This window comes from Myodes glareolus, chromosome 4 (assembly GCF_982192425.1).
Source record: "Myodes glareolus chromosome 4, mMyoGla1.1, whole genome shotgun sequence".
NCBI lineage: Eukaryota > Metazoa > Chordata > Mammalia > Rodentia > Cricetidae > Myodes > Myodes glareolus.
In genome coordinates this window covers 31,964,535-31,982,719 of record NC_142029.1, presented here as the reverse complement: position 1 = coordinate 31,982,719, position 18,185 = coordinate 31,964,535, and the positions used below count along the sequence as shown (strand labels likewise).

At 44.5% G+C, this 18,185-nt stretch overlaps 2 protein-coding genes across 9 annotated transcripts in view; one reads left to right on the top strand and one right to left on the bottom strand.

Annotated features, from left to right (window-relative positions):
- Ccpg1 (cell cycle progression 1) overlaps positions 1-12,908 on the bottom strand; it is a 54,691-nt gene extending 41,783 nt beyond the window's left edge. For 3 of the 8 annotated variants that reach the window (XM_085689377.2, XM_085689372.2, XM_085689378.2), the window contains exons 1-2: positions 12,759-12,908; positions 2,277-2,345 (exon numbers count right to left, since the gene is read on the bottom strand). In XM_085689377.2, the coding sequence (XP_085545503.1) occupies positions 2,277-2,336 (60 nt within the window). In that variant the 5' untranslated portion in view covers positions 2,337-2,345; positions 12,759-12,908. The other 5 variants (XM_085689374.2, XM_085689373.2, XM_048423191.3 and 2 more) reach the window with 5 other exon arrangements.
- A 140-nt stretch (positions 12,909-13,048) lies between these two features.
- Pierce2 (piercer of microtubule wall 2) lies at positions 13,049-17,621 on the top strand. The gene is made up of 2 exons (XM_048423201.3): positions 13,049-13,306; positions 17,149-17,621. The coding sequence occupies exons 1-2, from the start codon at positions 13,280-13,282 to the stop codon at positions 17,488-17,490; spliced, it is 369 nt and encodes a 122-aa protein (XP_048279158.1). The 5' UTR covers positions 13,049-13,279; the 3' UTR covers positions 17,491-17,621.
- Positions 17,622-18,185: the final 564 nt, after the last annotated feature.

Sequence of the window (18,185 nt, the reverse complement as noted above, 5' to 3'; positions counted from 1 at the left end):
AAGTAAGCAAAACTTACAAAATCCTAAAAACAAATGGGAAACTTTTGATGAGACTACTCAAATCTGAACAAGTCACACTGGCCTGATGCTGACCTCTGTTCTTCTGACTTCTACACTGAAAACAATCACCAGCGCGAGAAATAAGCTAATGTCTACAATGTCTTAGTTACATCATTCCTCATAACAAAACTGGCTTTGCGACTATGTTCAATGCACCCTTGACTAAGTTGTAAGCTCCATAAAGCCACAACTTGACCCTCTCTCCAAAAACAGCAACAAAAACAAAGGCTGAGAGATGATAGCTCAGCAGTTTAGAACACTGGCTGCTCTCCCAGAGACCAAGTTCAGTTCCCAGCATCCACATGGTGGCTCCTGACTATCTGTTTCTCCAGTCCCAAAGATTCTGACACCATCCTCTGGTCTCCAAGGGCACTGTATACACGGTACATGTAAGGCAGGCAAAACACCATATATCCTTTAAAAAAAAAGAAAAAGAAGAAGAGGACACCAACGACCAAGTATTCCAATTCCAGTGCTTAGAAATCAAAGTAGGAGAATCAGAAGTTGAAGGTCAAGCCTAGGCTGTGTGGTAATTTAGAAACCATTCTAAGTTACACAGTAAGACACTGATCTTCCCTCCAACTCATGCCCCCCACCCCAAAAAAAGGAGAATGAAAAGAATGTACCACAAAAGTCTTTTAAAAATTACATAAGAATGTAGCTAAAAAGGGCAGAGTCTAACAAATAATAGAGTCAGCACCTCCAAGTTATGGAAGTCACCAGTGGTGGCGTTGGCCTTTAATTGCAGACATGGGAGCTGAGGCAGGGGGGATTCCTTTGGACTTTTAAACATTGTTGAACTGTTTCAATGAAGTTGAACTGAATACATTTTGTATTATATTAAGGATACAAGCCTGTGGAGGCCAGGGAGTAGAAAGTGGTGGTTTGACTAGGCTACAGTCCCTAGACTCATGTGTTTAAATGCTCAGATATAGGGAATTGCACTCTCAGGAGGTATGACCTTGTCGGAGGAATTAGGTCACTGTGGGGGTGGGCTTTGAGGACTCATATGCTCAAGCTATGCCCAGCACAGACTCCTGCTGCCAGTGGCTCAGGATGTAGAACTCTTAGCTCCTTCTCCAGCACAATGACTGCCAGCACATGACAACAACAGACTAAACCTTTGAAACCGTAAGCCAGCCCAATTAAATATTTCCCTTTCTAAGTGCTGCTATGATGGGAGAGGAAGGAAGGGGAGAAAAAAAAAAGAGGGGAAAAAAGAAGTTGCTGTAGTCATGGTGCCTCTTCACAGCAAAAGAAACCCTAAGACAGAGGGGTTGGTACCAAGAGTGGGATTTGAGGCCATCCTGGTCTACAAAGTGAGCTTCAGAACAGCCAGGCTATTCAAAGAAACCCTATCTTGAAAAACAAACAAACAATAATAAAAACAAAAAGTTAAGGAATGTCAGGTAGAAAAATACAGAAAGAAGATGCTGTGTTCAACAGGGTGTCCAAAATCCTGAATGCTATTTTCTAGAAGTTCTTCTGCTTGAGTATGAACAACTGTCGTATCCCACACCTGTAAATCTAAGTAAGTATATAGTTTTCCTTAAATCCTGCCATTCATTTAAGAAAAAGAGAGACTGGATATGGTTCATGCCACTAATCCACCTGGGAGGCTGAGGCAGGAAGGCTGCCTTGAGTTTCAATTCAGTCTCTGTGACAGAATGAGACTTTCTCAAAAGTAAAACCATACTAGCCATGCTAGCACACATTTAGAATCCCTGCACTTGGAAGGGCTACTGTCACTTCAAGGCCAATTCTGACCAGAATTGAGAATCCAGAGCTACAAACTGAGACATTAATGTCTCAAAACCAAAAACAAACATTTAACAAAAAACTGTAAAACCCTAAATGTGCTGGCATAGGCCTGTCATCTCAGCTCCTAAGGCTGAGAAAGAAGGATCCCAAGTTCAAGAGAATCAGCCTGAGCAACATACAGATTCCAATCCCACCTAGCACAACTCAAAGTTTTGACCCTATCTCAAAGTTTTGTTAGAAAGAAAGGAAGGAAGGAAGGAAGGAAGGAAGGAAGGAAGGAAGGAAGGAAGAGAAGACTAGGATTTTATGTAGTTCAATAGTATTTTAGCAGCCAAGTTTAGTATGGTTGGGAAAGTGTCCAAACTATACACAAAAGAACCCATGGCTTACATGTAGAAAACACTGACCTCCATTAAGTATATTCTTCACTGCTAACAATGTACCAGAGAACATACCTCATGATTGATGACCGTCCAACCACAAGATGAGTCACTGTCACTGGAATTTTCAGACATTTTTCAAGTCTATAAATACAAGAACATATAGCAAAACATGGGACACATTATTTATAGATTCATTATTTATTTATTATGTATATAGTTTTTATTTGCATGTGTGCCTGCACACCAGAAGAGGGCACTAGATCTCATTTTGGATGGTTGAGCTACCATATGGTTGCTGGGAATTGAACTCAGGACCTCTGGAAAAGCAGCCAGTACTCTTAACTTCTGAGCCATCTCTCCAGCCTGGGAGACACTTTTTAAATGTCTGTAAAATCTCTATATGACACACCATAAAATCCTGAGATGAGACTGAGACAGAACTGTGACAAGCCCCTTGGGTTTTCCACACTGGGCATATGACTGAACACCTGTAAGAAGAAACCAAACTGTTAAGACGTGGAAACTCTCCAGAGCCAAGGCAACCTGCACAGCTGTGCTGCTACAACCAACAAAAATTAGATCTGAAAGACAAAGGATGCCTGGATTTTTTTTGATGAGATAATCTTTTTGTACACTGTGAAGATGTGTCTCTGCCAAGGCGCCTTCTAACCGGTTTAATAAAAAGCCGAATGGCCAACAGCTAACTAGAAAAGGACAGGCAGAGCTTCCAGAAAGAGATAGGAGGGACTGTACAGTATAGAGAGATAACAAGCCACATGGCAGAATGTAGATTAATATAAACAGGTTAATTTAAGTTAAGAGCTATTTGGGAACACGCCTAAGCTAAGGTCAAGCTTTCCTATCTTACACTAGCTAGCACATATTAGTCTTTAACTTTCAATTTCCTTACCTCTGTCTCCAGAATTCTAGAATTACTGGTTTGCAACACCATGCCATGCTTTGAGAATCCACCTCATAAACTAGCTTTTGGCACTGCAGACACTATGGAAGTGTCAGATCCAACCTGAAGGCTGTGGTTCCAACAAAACTGCATCCACAGGCAAGGACATAGCTCAGATTTCCATCTGAGCATGCCTAGCTAGAACTAAGCAGCTGGCACCCACCTGTAATCCCAGCACTAGACAGGGTCAGAAGTTCAAGGTCACTCTTGGCCATACAGGAAGTTCCAGACCAATGTGGTCTGCAAGACCTCCACAAGTGAGAAGTTGCCCCACCCTCTGTTCTGTACTAAGAATAGCTAGTTTGCAATGACCTTCCCCAGACTCCTGGACAGCAGTGTGGCTCGGCAATCCCAGGAGGCAGCACTAGGAAAGCTGGGGTGGAAGAGCTGCCAACTGTAAACCAACCCAGAATAGACAGCAAGACACTTCAAAAGGGAGAGGGAAAATAGAGTGGAAGACAGAAAGGAGGGAGGCAGGCACTCCATCAGCCTCCATAAATTTCACAGGTTTCTAAGAGTTTCAAGGGTAGTAGACTCATTCTTATGCAGTACCCTTCATTAACAACTGTCACGTGCTAGCCAGGGGGTGTGGACCACACCTTTTGGAGATAGAGGCAGGCAGATCTCTTTGTGACTTTGAGGACAACTGGTCCACATTGGACAGCCAGGGCAACACATTTGAGACCCAGTCTCAAAAAACAAGAGCAACACAACACAACTAACTTTCCCCCATTAGCTACAACAGTTACCTGGCATGATGACACCTGCCACATTGTTCCTAAGGAGCTACATTTTACTATGAAGGCAGGGTTTCCATTTCCGCATCTTCTAGAATTAGACGTGCATGAGAGAAAAGAATGGGAGCACTGTTATCTCACAGTTCTGTGATTCCAAGCAGACCACAGCCTGAGGTAGGTAAAAGTCACGTGCTGCTGGGCTCTCCACGAAGACTCCACCTTGGTCACTGTCCAGACTCTGACTCTAAACACAGGCCTGTAATCGCAGCTATGCAGGAGGCTGAGGAACAACAGGGAGTTTAAGGCCAGTCTGGGCTAAAAGTTTAACTTCAAGATCAGCCTGAGTAGATTCATTGAATTCTTTTTTTCCTCCTGAAAATTCTCTTTAAATATTTTGGTATGTGTATGTGTGTCTTGCCTGTACATATGTCTGTGTCTCACATGCAGGCCTGGTGTCCATGGAGGTCAAAAGGTGTCAGATGTCCTAGAACTGAGTTACAAATGCCTATAAGCAACCATGTGGATACTGGGAATCGAACCTGGGTCCTCTCCATGAGCAGCAAGTTCTCAACCACCAAGCAATCACTATAGTGCCTCTTTTTATTTCTTTTTAAAAATATTTATTTATTTACTTATTTGGTTTCTCGAGACAGGGTTTTTCTGTAGCTTTGGAGCCTGTCCTGGAACGAGCTCTTGTAGACCAGACTGAACTCAAACTCACAGAGATCCGCCTGCCTCTGCCTCTCGGAGTGCTGGGATTAAAGGCGTGTGCCACCACCGCCCTGCAATATTCATTTGTGTGTATGATTGTTTTGCCGGCATGTATATCTGCTTGCCACATGTTTGCCTGGTGCCAGTGGAGGTCAGAAGATGGGCATCTTATCCACTGGAACTGGAGTTACACGTGGTTGTGAGCCACTATGTGGGTGCCAGGAAATGAACCTTGGTCCTCTGCAAGAGCAGGCAGTGAGACCATCTCTCCAGCTCCCTAACTTCTTCTCTTTGAAATTTTCATATATTGCTTTACAGGCTGATATAAATAGAGTTTAGAGGTTGTGATGCAATTATTTAGTGGTATAGCAACGGCTTTTTAAATGCACTCAGCACTTGGTTTAATCCAATTCATTTGGGCACTCAAAACAAAATTTTTGATGGGAGGTCGTCTGATACAAGTCTCCCTATGTAGTCGTAGATGGCCTGAGACATGATATATAAACTAAGCTAGCCTAGAGTTTGTGATCTTCCTGCATCAGCTTTCCCAAAGCTGAGACTATGTCACTTCTAACTCTAATTTTAGATAATGTGCTAATTATAGGCATTCTTTGTGTTTATGTATGTTCATGGGTACACGTTTGTACTTGGTCCTTCATGCATGCACACACATACAGATGCCAGAGGACAGTGATGAACACCATCCTCTCTCTTCTATGAGAGCCTCTTAGGCAGAGATGGTCAAGCACTCCTTTAATCATAGTACACAGAAAGCAGAGGCAGGAGAGTCTGTGAGTTCAAGGCCAGCCTGGTCTACACAAGTGAGTTTTGGGACAGTCAGCCACATAGTAAGATTCCGTCTCAAAAGAGAAAACAAACAAGAAGGACAGTCCCTCTCTCTGGCCTAGCACTGACCAGCTAACTTCAGAGACCTGCCTCGCTCATAAACCTGCGCCACCAAAACACTTTTTCTGGTTTTCTGAGACAGGGTTTCTCTGTAGCTTTGGAGTCTGCCTGGAACTCGCTCTGTAGTCCAGGTTGGCCCCACACTCAGATCTGCCTGCCTCTGCCTCCCGAGTGCTGGGATTAAAGCTGTGCCCCACCACCGCCCGGCTCATGCCACTTTCTTCTGTGGGTTCTGGGTACTGAACTTAAGCCCTTATGCCTGCCTGACAAGTACTTTACTGAGTTCTCTCCAACTTTGTGTCTGTTTACCTTGAAGACAGAGCCTTGCTACGTAGACCAAGCTGGCCTCCAACTCAAAGCCCTTCTTTCTTCACTCCCAAGTCCTGGGACGGCGTAGACATGCCACCAGTCCCAGCTGGGCATTCCACTTTCTCATTTTATTAGATTAAAATTATTGCATGGGTTCGAAGAGCACATTATGTAAAATGAAACCGGCTTAGTTACTTTACTGGGGAAAAAAAAATGAATGCTCTAGAAGCTAATATGATGGTGTGTACATTGTATTCCTTCTGAGTATCTGAGCCAAGGCCAGCCTAACAGCACAGCAGAACCTAGTCTTCCTTATTCTAAAAATACTCAATGCTGGACCGCCTTTAACACCAGCCCTATGAATCCAAGGCCAGTCTTGTCAACAAAGCAAGTTCAAGGACAGCCAGGGCTACAAAGACAAAGCTCCTCTAGAAAAAACAAAACAAACAGCCAAGCGTGGTGGTGGCTGGCTGGGCCTGTTACCCAGCTGTGCTCCCCAGCCAGAAGTGAGAAGAGACTATGAGACAAACTTGAGTTGTGGCCTGAGACTCTAACACAAAGACCCAAAAACAAGAAAGATGGGACAATAAAGAAAATGGAGGATGTTTTTATCATCACACTCAGAGTCCATGGGCCTGATTTTCAGTCCTGGGAGTTAACTAAGGTCTTCCTTATACATGCTAGGCAAGCACTTTACCACTGAAGTACAGCTCAGTGTTTCAGGGTCTCACTAACTTAACCAGGCTGGCCTTGAACTTTTTATCTTCTTGACTCAAGACTTTCCCATTCAGGGACCACAGACTTGAGCCACCATGCTCGGCTTTTAAGACTATTCTATAGTAAACCTCAAACCTGCAGGCCCAGTGACCTAAACCTGTAATCCCAACTACTTGAAGTCTGAGACAGGAGATCAGACAATTAAGGTTACAAGTTGGCTGAGGCTGGCCTAGGCTGTCACAAAAAGAAATGGGACTGAAAAGATGGCTCACTGGTTAAGAGTACATACTGTAACTTCAGTTCCTCAGGAATTCAACACCTCTAGTCTCCAGGAAAGCCTGCACTTCCAAGCACAGCCACACACAAACCTGCACACTGCAGTGGTCTGGAAGAAACTAGGCCCCATATGCTGCGCCTGAATACTTGGTCCCCAGTTGGTAGAACCATTCCCAGCTAGCGTTCTCTCATTCTCTCTGCCTAGATGTAAACTCAGCTACTTCTCCAGCACGGTGTCTGCTTGTCTGAGGCCATGCTCTCCGCCATGACATTCATGGATTCTAACCCCCTAGAACTGTGAGACCCAATAATTTCTTCTGTTTTTAAGTTGCACTGGTAATGGTGTCTCTTCACAGCAAGCAAATTAGAATACATATACAACACAATTAAAAGTGAGTGGTGGTGCATGCCTTTAATCCAGCAGGCAGGTAGACCACTGCATTTGTGAGGCCAGCCAGTTTATGTGGCAAGTTCTAGGCAGGAGTTACATGGTAATAACCTGTCTCAAAACAAGAAAACCAGTTTTAAGCACAGTGAAAGACACATCATCATCTCTGAGAAGAGCAGTTTCTCCTTGAAAAGTTAAGTTAAAGAAATTAAATAACATGTCAATGAAGTTAATATGCTGCCTTAAAGTGTTAGCTATTAGATTTCCAGTGAATTAAGCCCACACAGTCCAGGAGATAAGGTCCTCTGTAGTCTTTGGTTAATTACTCCTGTCAATGAGTACAAAGACATCTCTCTGCAATAAGCAGTCTCTCTTCTAGTAGGAAATGAGGTAAGAAAACATTGTCACTAAAAATAATGTAAGCCAGGGACTAGAGAGATGGCCCAGCAATTAAGAGCAATTCCAGAGGGCCCAGGTTCAATTCCCAGCACCCACATGGCAGTTCACAACTGTCTGTAACTCTAAGATCTTAGATCTTAACAGGATCTAACAGGAGATCTAAGACTTTCACATCAATGCACATAAAATAAAAACATTAAAAAAAATAATGTAAGTCAGGCAAGGAGGGCACACTATAAACCCAGCAGAGGCAGTAAAATTAGCCACGAGCTCCAGGACAGCGTGGCTACAGAGTAAAACCCTGTCTTCAAAATATGAGTGTGGTAGCACACAAGTCCCAGCACTGGAAAGGCAAGGACAGAAGTTCAAGGCCAGCCTGGTCCATATAGTGAGGCTGGACTAACCTGAGCTACATGAAACTACCTCTAAAAACAAAATCTATTAAAATATTTTTAAAATATAAAGGCAGAGGAATAAATTCACTCCATCCATGTACCACTGCTGCATACACTAAATGCACCTTTTCAACTAAAACATCAATTCTGCAAGAGAAGTGAGGCAACACACCACTGCTTTGCAAGTTTCCTTCTGTGATGTAACACTCTGCAAACCAGGAAGCCAAAACCACTTGCAGATATCTGAAGTAAACAGTCCTTTCTTTTGCCTCAATCTAAAGCCACAACTTCTTTAAAAGTTGAGAACAACGATTCAAACCCTGAGAGAAAATTAAGATACCCAAAGGAGAGAAGTCCTCCTCCCATTAGCTATTTACAGTGTTAGAAACCCTGATTCTCCAGGGTTGTTAAAGCCCAACTTTGAAAAAACCAAAGAGAGCTAACAATGAGGCTGGAGAGTTGGCTTGGCACTGTTCTGCTCTATCAGAGGACCCAAACTCAGTGCCCAGCACCCACAATGGGTGGCTCACAAAAACTCTGTGCTGTTTCTGGGGGATCCAACACCTTTTCTGTCCATCGTTACCTGAACTCACCTACACATGCCCAGACACAGGAACAAACAGTAAAAAATATATCCCCCCTTTTAAAGTTAACAAATACCTAAGATGGGCAGGCTCCACACCGCAGCACTGAGTCCAGGGTGGCTTCAGCATCTTACAAATCTGGTTCTGACTTTGTTTCCTATCTCATAGCATGAGCGCTCTCTCTCTCTCTCTCTCTCTCTCTCCACACAAACATACACAAACTAATGTTTTAGTTTTAAACATTTTCACAAAAACGTTTCCTATCTCATAGCATGTGCGCTCGCGCGTGCTCTCTCCCCCCCCTCTCCACACAAACTAATGTTTTAGTTCTAAACATTTTCACAAAAAGATAATTTACTCTAATTTTCCTAGTTATTGTCTCTTTATTCAGAAAGAAAAGCTGATAATCCAAGGATCTTAAACATACATTCTTGTTGCTGTTCACATCTGATCACAGGGGAGAAAAGCATCCACTGTCATCCAGCAGCACTAGGGCCCGATGAGGATGCACCTGAGCTGTCCATACCTGCCACAGTACATTTCACACAAGTATTTACCCACACACACCTATGTTACTCTGATATAGCCTTTCAAATGAACTTAGAAATTTACATTAATGCTTTATGTCAACCTAATGAAGCCAACCTCGGAGTCAGATGCCAATGGCAACAGCTGACTTTCCCAGGAGGAGGCATCTCACATCTGCGGGAGGATTTCAGACTCTGCTCGGGAGGACATCATTAAAAAGAAAAGCCACTTCCTATGAAATCAAACTTCTAAATGTGAGACCAAGAAAACATGAAGGGGCCCAACCACAGAGGCAATGTTTTACAATCTCAGGTCTTCAGGAGAGCAAAGTCACAGTGAGGAAGGAAACCAACTGGCCATCCAACTAGAACATGCTACCCAGCTCCAACAAGAAGACAAATGAAGCCATGGTATTTCTTCTCCAAAATTATGCACCAAAAACATGCATGGCATTGTCTTCACACTACCATGAAGTTTCACATGTCACCTACTAAGGTCAATAAAGTTATACAGAGATAAATCTGTCATCATAGTGATTTCATTTGCATATCCAATTCCATCTTCACAAATCCACCTTGAAAATGCACAGCTGTTACTTCCAACTTATCAGTGGAAAGTCTCAGAAGTTCAGTAATTATTCATCATTGAACCCTGCTTTCCTTTGCAAGGTTCTCTGGAGCTCACTGGCAATATGAACCCAGAGCTGAGTAGGTCAGTGACACTAAGAACACTCAGACTGTATTCTGATAGAGGAAAATCTGCAACTCACAGTACCGAATTCCAAGAAAACCCTACTAACTCAGCAACTTTTCACACTAGAAATACCCTTCCTAAAAACTCAAATGAAATGAAACAAAAACTCCAAAACATATTAGTTTCATGCAATCCTTCCATATTACAGGACTAAACTCCCCCCATCTCTGAACTCAAACTGGAAGACGGTTTGGTCCTGTTTAACGGCATAAGGCAAATGGTAAATACTGAAACCAGTCTATTTACTTGGTTAATCTAGTCAAATCTGACTGTAACTCTAATGGTGACAGTTACACCGCTCTGGGACGGGCAGCCATCTCTGCCAGGGACTGGCTGCTCACATGGCCCGCTACCACCATTTGGGACCTACAGCATTTCTGCTGCCTACTGCCGCTGGGGATCTTGCAGCATTTTTAAAAAAATCATAAAAGTAACTAGGAATAAAAACCTTTAGAAAAGAGGCAGTGATGGCTGTGAAGGCCACCTTCTTGACATTTTTCAAACCACAACATATGGGTTTTTACAATTCATATTCAAATAATTTAAAAGAAAATTCATATTTAAATAATTTAAAATTAGTTAAAAATACAGTTTCACCTAGAAAGCAATGCTGTGGACTTTGGTAGCTCAGATACATTAATCTAATGTAAATGTTTCTTTTACCCCGTGAATGAACCAAACCTAATCACAGCTAAACCAATACAAGACCTGCTGGAGAGAAGCCTCAGGGGTTAGAAGTGCTGACTGTTCTCCCAGAAGACCTGGCTTTGATTTCCAGCACCCACAACACAGCTAACAAACCAACACAAGACACACAGAGACACACAGTTAAAGGACAGAAAATATTGAAAAGAAACTGAAATGTGGAGGAAAGCTCCCAAGACAACCAAAGAAAACAGGTTATAAATACTACCACGTAAAAAACAACAAAGGCTTCGCAGATAATCTTATGAAGGGCTCAAGCAGGCTCACAACGGCACAGGAATCTAGGCAGGATAACTGCAACAAGCCCCAGTCCCTGGACAGAGTAAGATACTATCTAAAAACACAACACCCCAATCCCAGCACTCGGAGGCAGAGGGAGGTGAATCTCTGAGTTCAAGGCCAGCCTGGTTTACAGAACAAGTTCGTTCAAGGAAAGCCAGGGCTGTTATGAGGGGGAAAACCCTGTCTCAACCTCCCATTTCCCCCCATCCCAATTTGAGTTGGCCTGGGCTAGTTGAGACAGGGCTGAAGAAAGCAAATGTTACAAGGTCAGTTCTCAGCACCCGCGTCCAGATAGTCTGGCCTTGCACACCTGTGCTACCCTTACAAAGGCATAGGCAAAACACAAAACAATAAATCTTAAAAAAAAAAAAAGATGCCATATGGGGAATAAAATGGCTGCATTCTACCCACTACAGAAAATACAGTAAGGCAAAAAGAAGTCAGCTTAGTTTCACATCCTAGATAATCACTTTCAAACTAAATATCCCTTGAACTCTATTTCCAATGCAAATATAATTGTCTCTTCTTTGGTTCAGGGCATAACACTGGTTCTAGGGTTTTCCTGAGATCATCCTGGGGACTGAACCCAGAAGAACCTTACATACATTAAATAAGTACCAAAAAGACTACATTCTTGGACCTTTTCATTTGGGAATATGGTCTCACTATATTGCCCAGATGGTACCAAGCTTGACAGTCTCCAGCTTCTGATTCTAAATATCTAGTTTGACACCCTTGACTGGAATACCAACTTAAGTGTAAACGGGTTAAAACATCAGGGCTCGGTGGTACTCAGCAATGATCACAGTGCTTAGGAGGCTTAGGCAAGTAAACTTCTAGGTCTAGCCTGGGCTATATTAAGTACTACCAGGACAGTCAGAGCTACATGGCAAGAAAAAAAAAAAAAAAAGCACTTCCCAGCATTAACTCACCTCACAACCTCGGCGGTTCCCGTACGACTTGACTTTATCAGAATAGTAAACTATTCAAACCAGCTACACGTGATAAACATCCCCTGAGAAATCTGACACCTTTTAAGATTAGGACCTTGAAGCTGGGCGGTGGTGGTACACACCTTTAATTCCGGAATTCAGGTGTTTGAGGCAAGCGGAACTCTGATTTCACGTCCAGCCCGGCCTACGGAGCGAGTTCTAGGTCAGTCAGGGCTCCAGAGAAACTATCTCAGAAAATCAAAGAGACTTTAAGACTGGACAGTTAATGCTGACATTTCAAGAATTAACGTGACCTTGCTGGAAGACGCAAAGCACTAATTTAGAGTCATGAATTGGTTGCCCATTCGGGGTACAAATATCTCCATACGGTTAAGAAAGGAAACGTGGGGGAGGGCGGTGCACAGTTCACCCCTCAACAAAACACCCCAACTTGCTGAGGTCTAGGACTCCAGCGCTGCTCCTGGCAGAGTTGGAAAAATAAAGGTAAACACATATGGCACACGCGCAGCAGCTACTGAGGACAAGCCCGCGAGCCTGGTCAACGCTGGGGAAGCTCCGGAGGAAAAGGATGAAGAACAGGAGGAGAAAAAGGGGATGGCGGGGCAAGACGGCTTCGGGGTTGACTAGAAGTGCATCTCTGGGCTGCACGCTGGCACTTTTTCATTCCCAACACCCGGGATCTCGGAGCGACCGCAGCGTGACGCACGCGGCATCTCAGCATATGGATGCAACCGCACCCGAATCCCAGGACGCCCAGCTCGGAGCTCGTGGGGACTGCAGCCCGCGAGCCCGCGCCTCACGCCCGCCGGGTCGCGCCCTCCACCCGAGGTCGCCCGAGCGCGTGAGGACCGAGGAAACCGCAAGAAGACAGCCTCCCGGCGCTGTGCCCAAAGGCACGAGCTGCATGCGGCGGCCGCCGCATCCTCCCGACCTGCGCCCCGGGTGCCTACCTGAAGGCAGCGCCTCCTCCGCCCGACCGCACCGGTGGTCACCGTGGCGGCGTCCGGGTTCCAGACGCCAGTGACGCCTCATAAAAACAACAACCTGCTCGCGGGCGTCCGCAGCAGGGAAGCGGCGGCTGGCGCGGGACCGTGGGGCATGCCTAGACTTGTAGTTCCTTCTAGGTCTCCCGCTAGTCCGCGACGGAGAAAAAGAACTACGACTCCCGAAGATCTCTGCGGCAGGCGGCCCTGAGGCTTCCGGAAGCTGGGCGGGGCGACCGCGGATCCCCATAACATCCGGGCTCCCACGCCTGCAGCCGGTTGCCATGGAGACCGACTGCCACTCTGGAAGACTGAGACTTTCCACCTACTCGCTCACTCCCCAGATCTGGCAGTTTACGCGACACGAATCGTTCTGATTTCGTCATTGCTGCTGCTTTCCTTCGGTTCTGTGAGAAGACCGTACCCCGCGCCCTCCTCAGACATCTCGCCATCAGGAAAGAGCTGCTTTTGCAGAAGAGGTTTAGAAGATGGAGAAAGAGATCGACTGCGACTTGGTGGGTTTGGGCGGAAGGCTAGATAGACGCTTTGGAAAGTCAAACTCTTTGATAGTGTTTGAGGCACCATCTACTCACCTAGTTAGTCACCAGGCTTTTACATTTACAAGTGTACATGCACGATCCACTAAGTAATTATTGCCCTGAAGGTATAAAGGCGGCACCTCGCTACAAACAGGTGATGGTTTTTACCAGGGTGGTTTTTACTTTATGTTTGCACTCGTGGTAATTTCATCCAGGGTCTTGTGAATGGCAATCGCTCTACTACAGAACTACACTTCCCAGCCCTAGTACCTTCATTTTAATATCATTTATAGTATGTCTTATCTAAAAGGATCGTGGTGAGGGAACGCAGTACCCTCACACCAGAGGATTGCTAACTTTTCTCTGTCTCCTACATAGCTAATGAGTAAATAATAAAGGAAGTCATTCAAGTAGCTGATGTTGGGCAAAATTGGTTTCACAATTAGACCTGATATTTGTGTTGCTGTAACCAGGGACTGAACCTCAAGCCTCACACAAATTAGGAAAGCACAATGCCAAGTAGTTATATCCCTGACCCCTTGTTTTAGTTTGGGTGAGAAAGGACTTTTGAGTGATTTTTTGTTTTGGTTTGGTTTGGTTTGGTTTGGGTTTTGTTTTAAGACTGAACTTCACAGAGTAGCTCAGGCTGACCTCAAATTCTCTGTGTAGCTGGCATTGAACTCCAGAATCTCTGGCCTCTACCTCCCAAGCATTGGGATTACAGGCCTACGCCACCACAAAGAGGCTGAAATTCAAATAACAAATCTGCTTTTACAGTGAGTAAAAGTGGTAGTTACTTTGATTACATATAAACATCTTCAATTACAATGGATAGCTGAAAGATATAACTCAATAGCATCATCCCCTGATTTGATAGTAGATAAATCATCCAGTGATTTGCATTGTTTGAAGTGACTTTTAAAAAAATGATGAACTCTGGAGCTGAAGGTGACCAAGTTTTAGTGTCAGTAGTAGCAAGGGAGATTTGATGAAAACTGGAGTCCTCAGTAACTGAAGTGGATAATAATAATAACCAAAGAGAGCCCATGATATAGCTAGGCATAGTGGTCCAGACCTAGAATCCCAGCACTATGGAGGCTAAGACAGGAGGATTACAAGGAGTTTGGGGCCACATAATTACTGGGACCTGTTTCAAAAAAAATCCATTTATTCAGCATTTTAATGTTTGCCTTCAATTTTCCTTCAAGTGAGCCCAAATCTGTGGTTTGGGTTTTGTTGCTGCTTTAGCCATTTTTAAGTGGGTCACATCTTGATGGAAGTTTCTGCCTTACACCACACTCTTCTAGTATTCCAATTTCTAGATTGTTTTTCTCAGACCAGGACCTCCTGCATCCCAGGATGCCCTCTGTCTCCCTTTGCAACTTCCGATGACGTCAGTTCACAGTAGTAAAGCACTCTATGCTCCCGCCTCATCTTTAGCTGTGTAGATTTATAAAATAACAATGCCATGCAGCGAGTACAGGAATCGCAGAGCAAAGATGGTGGCACGAGCCTGCAGTGCCACTGCTCAGGAAGCTGAGGCAGGAGTGTTTTCTTGAGTTCAAAGCCAGTCTGGGCCACAGGATAAGACTGTGTTTCAAAGAACCAGAAAACAATGGGGTGTCGGCAACAGTGGTAGACAGAGCCACTCTACCAGATAAGCAGTGTGAGCGCTGCCCAGAAGTCTCTTGGATGAGAAAGATTAGTGACTGATGAGAAAGGGGATTCGGGCATTAAGTATAAAGCAAGGCTGGAGTTGTGAGGAAACAAATTCAGGTTGTATAGGTTGCAGCCCAGATGCTAAGAGAACAGGGGAGCCATGTAGGAGAAGGACAGCAGGTGTACAACATGTTGAATGGGTGAAGGCTGCTCAGGACAGAGTCCTCCATAGATGGCTTCACAGCAAAGTCTGTAATTCTATGACTTTTTAAATTGCATTGGCCAGAGGATTTAAAAGATTAACTAAACTAGGTGGTGGTGACACATGGCTTTAATCCCAGATCTTGGGTGCAGATATCTGTGAGTTCAAGACCAGCCTGGTCTACAAAGTGAGTTCCAAGACAGGCACAGTGGTTACACAGTGAAACCTTGTCTCGAGAAACTAAAAAGAAAAAAAAAAAAGATGAAGTGAAATATAGCCAGATGTGATGGCCCATGACATGATGCTAATGCTTGGAAAGTTGAAGGCCAGAAGGCAAAATGGTCAGAAGTTCATGGTCATCTGCAGCTACACATAGAGTTCTAGGCTAGCCTGGGCCACCTGAGACCCTTTCCCTAAAAGAGAGAGCATGATAAAGCCAGGTGTTGTACAGTGTTTTGCTCTTCTGGCTTTTCTGCGGGGCCCACCATCCAGCTCCCAAATAACTCTCACAGGGAGGCTTAGTCTTTTGTTTGTTTTTCGTTTTTCAAGACAGTGTTTTTCTGTGCAACTCTGTAGACCTTGAACTCACAGAGAATCGCCTGTCTCTGCCTCCCCCCAAGTGTTGGGATTAAAGGTGTGCACCACCACGGCCCAGCTACAGAGGCTTACTCTTAGTTAGAAATGACCAGCTTGTTTCTTGCCTGCTTTTCTTTTTTTTTTTTTAAGATTTATTTATTATGTACACAGTGTTCAACTTCCATGTATGCCTGCAGGCCAGAAGAGGGCACCAGATCTCATTACAGATGGTTGTGAGACACCATGTGGTTGCTGGGAATTGAACTCAGGACCTCCGGAAAAGCAGTCAGTGCTCTTAACCTCTGAGCCATCTCTCCAGTCCCCCTTGCTTGCTTTTCTTAAATTATCCGGACTACCTTTGCCTCTGGGCTGTTCCTTTTCTTACTTCTGTGCATCTTACTTTCACTCCTACTCCGCGGGTGGCTGGGTGGCTGCCCCTGACGTCCTCCTCCTCTTGTTCTCTCATTTGTTCCCCCTCTTTATTCTCTCTGCTGCCAGCCCTGCCTATCCTTGATCCCGCTGTTCAGTGCTTTACAGGTGTTTTAGACGGGCACAGAATCCCAGCTTCACAGAGTTAAACAAATGCAGCATAAACAAAAATAGTACACCTTAAAACATTTCCCAGCAGCCAGGTACGGTAGCCCTAGACTGTAATCCCAGCATACAGAGGCAGGCAGATGTCTGCTGAGTTCCAGAACAGTTTGGTCTACATAGTGAGCTCCAGGCCAACCAAAGCTCTGTAATAAAACCCTGTCTCAGGAAGAAAAAAAAAGAAGCAAGCAAGCAAATCAAGAAAAGAGGCTATAAAAAGATGAAGGATGAGGGGAATAGGTCTAAGTCTGCTCCTGTGTAACTGTGGAGGGCCGGACCACATTCTCCATTGCTTCTAGGAACAAAGGTAGAGATTGACCTCTGTGACCTCAAGGTGTGGCAGTACACGCCTTTAGTCCTGATGCCTGGGCGGCAGAGGCAGATTGACCTCTGCAACCTCAAGGCGTGGTAGTACACGCCTTTGGTCCTGATGCCTGGGAGGCAGAGACAGGCAGACCTCTGTGAGTTCAAGGTGATGTAGCACACGCCTTTAATCCCAGCGCACGTGCTTGGTAACTCTCTACCGCTGCGTCCCTGCCTACTCCCGAGGCATCATCTGGGATAATGGGCAGCGGACCAATCCAAGAGTGACACATCAGAAGCAAGGACTGTTTCCTTTATAAGGGTTGGGTTCCCCTCATTCTGGGTCTCCTCTTTGGAAGCTGATGCTCTCCCTCTCAAGACGCATTAAAGCTTTACTGCAGAAGTATCCTAAGTGCCGCGCGTCATTCTTGCTGGCGAGAAGGTAGCGCGGGACATGTAACTGAGGATGTTTTTATGTACCTTTTAGGATAAGAAAAGTACTTTGACTTCAGATGCAGAAATGAAGCCTGAACCACTGACTCCATGTGTGAACCCTGGCAATCCTGTGTTTTCCTGTATGTTGGACCCTAAGACACTCCACACAACCACTTCACTGTCTAAACCACAGATGATCATGTACAAAACCAATTCCAGCCAGTATGGTGCCTTCTCACCCAGGCCCCAGTTCTTTCCTTGCAAGTACATTCCAACGGAGCAAGTGTTCTCGAATCACATTAGAGCAACTGGGTTTTATCAAAATAACAGCCTAAATATTACCCCCGATAGAACCAGAACCATCGATTTTCCTAATTTTCAACACACACTATGAACATTCATCCTTCTGACAACTGAAGATACAATGTGCTTGAGAATGTTAGTTTTTAAGTCTAGAATACCTAATTTTTGAACATGAAAAAATGTAAAAACTTTTAATAAAAGAGATAAATACATGTTTTAAAATTTTGTTTAATTGTTTGTTTTCAAAACAGGGCTTCTCTGTAGTTTTGTAGCCTGTCCTGGAACTCACTCTGTAGACCAGGCTGGCCTTGAACTCACAGAGATCCTCCGACCTCTGCCTCCCAAGTGCTAGGATTAGAGGCAAGTTCCCACCACCCGGCTCTAGAAATACTTTTAAAAAGAAGAAGTAAAAATTTTAACTGATAACTTAATGACAGTACTTCATTCATTCATTTATTTTAGAAAAAGAATTTCACTATGCAATCCAGCTAGCTTAGAACTCTCTGTGTAGTAAACCACCATGCCCTGTCAAACAAACATTGTTTGGGGCAAGAAAAATGACTGAGCAATTAAGAGCACAGACAGCTGCTGTTTGGTCCCCAGCACCATGTGAGAAGGGGAAGAGACAGCCCTTGTGATTCTAGCACCCCTGACATCCCATGCCTCTGGTCTGTGAAGGCATCTTCACTCACCAGTACTACCAACACACACACAATTAAAAATAAATAATAAATCCTAAAAGTGTTCAAAGCTAGGCATGCTGGGGAACATTTGTACTCTGAGTAC

Bases quoted from the DNA above. Each gene is read 5' to 3' on its own strand.
- Pierce2 (XM_048423201.3), top strand. From the start codon at position 13,280: ATGGAGAAAGAGATCGACTGCGACTTG. The intron at 13,307-17,148 runs GTGGGTTTGGGC...TGTACCTTTTAG, and splicing joins AAGAGATCGACTGCGACTTG to GATAAGAAAAGTACTTTGAC.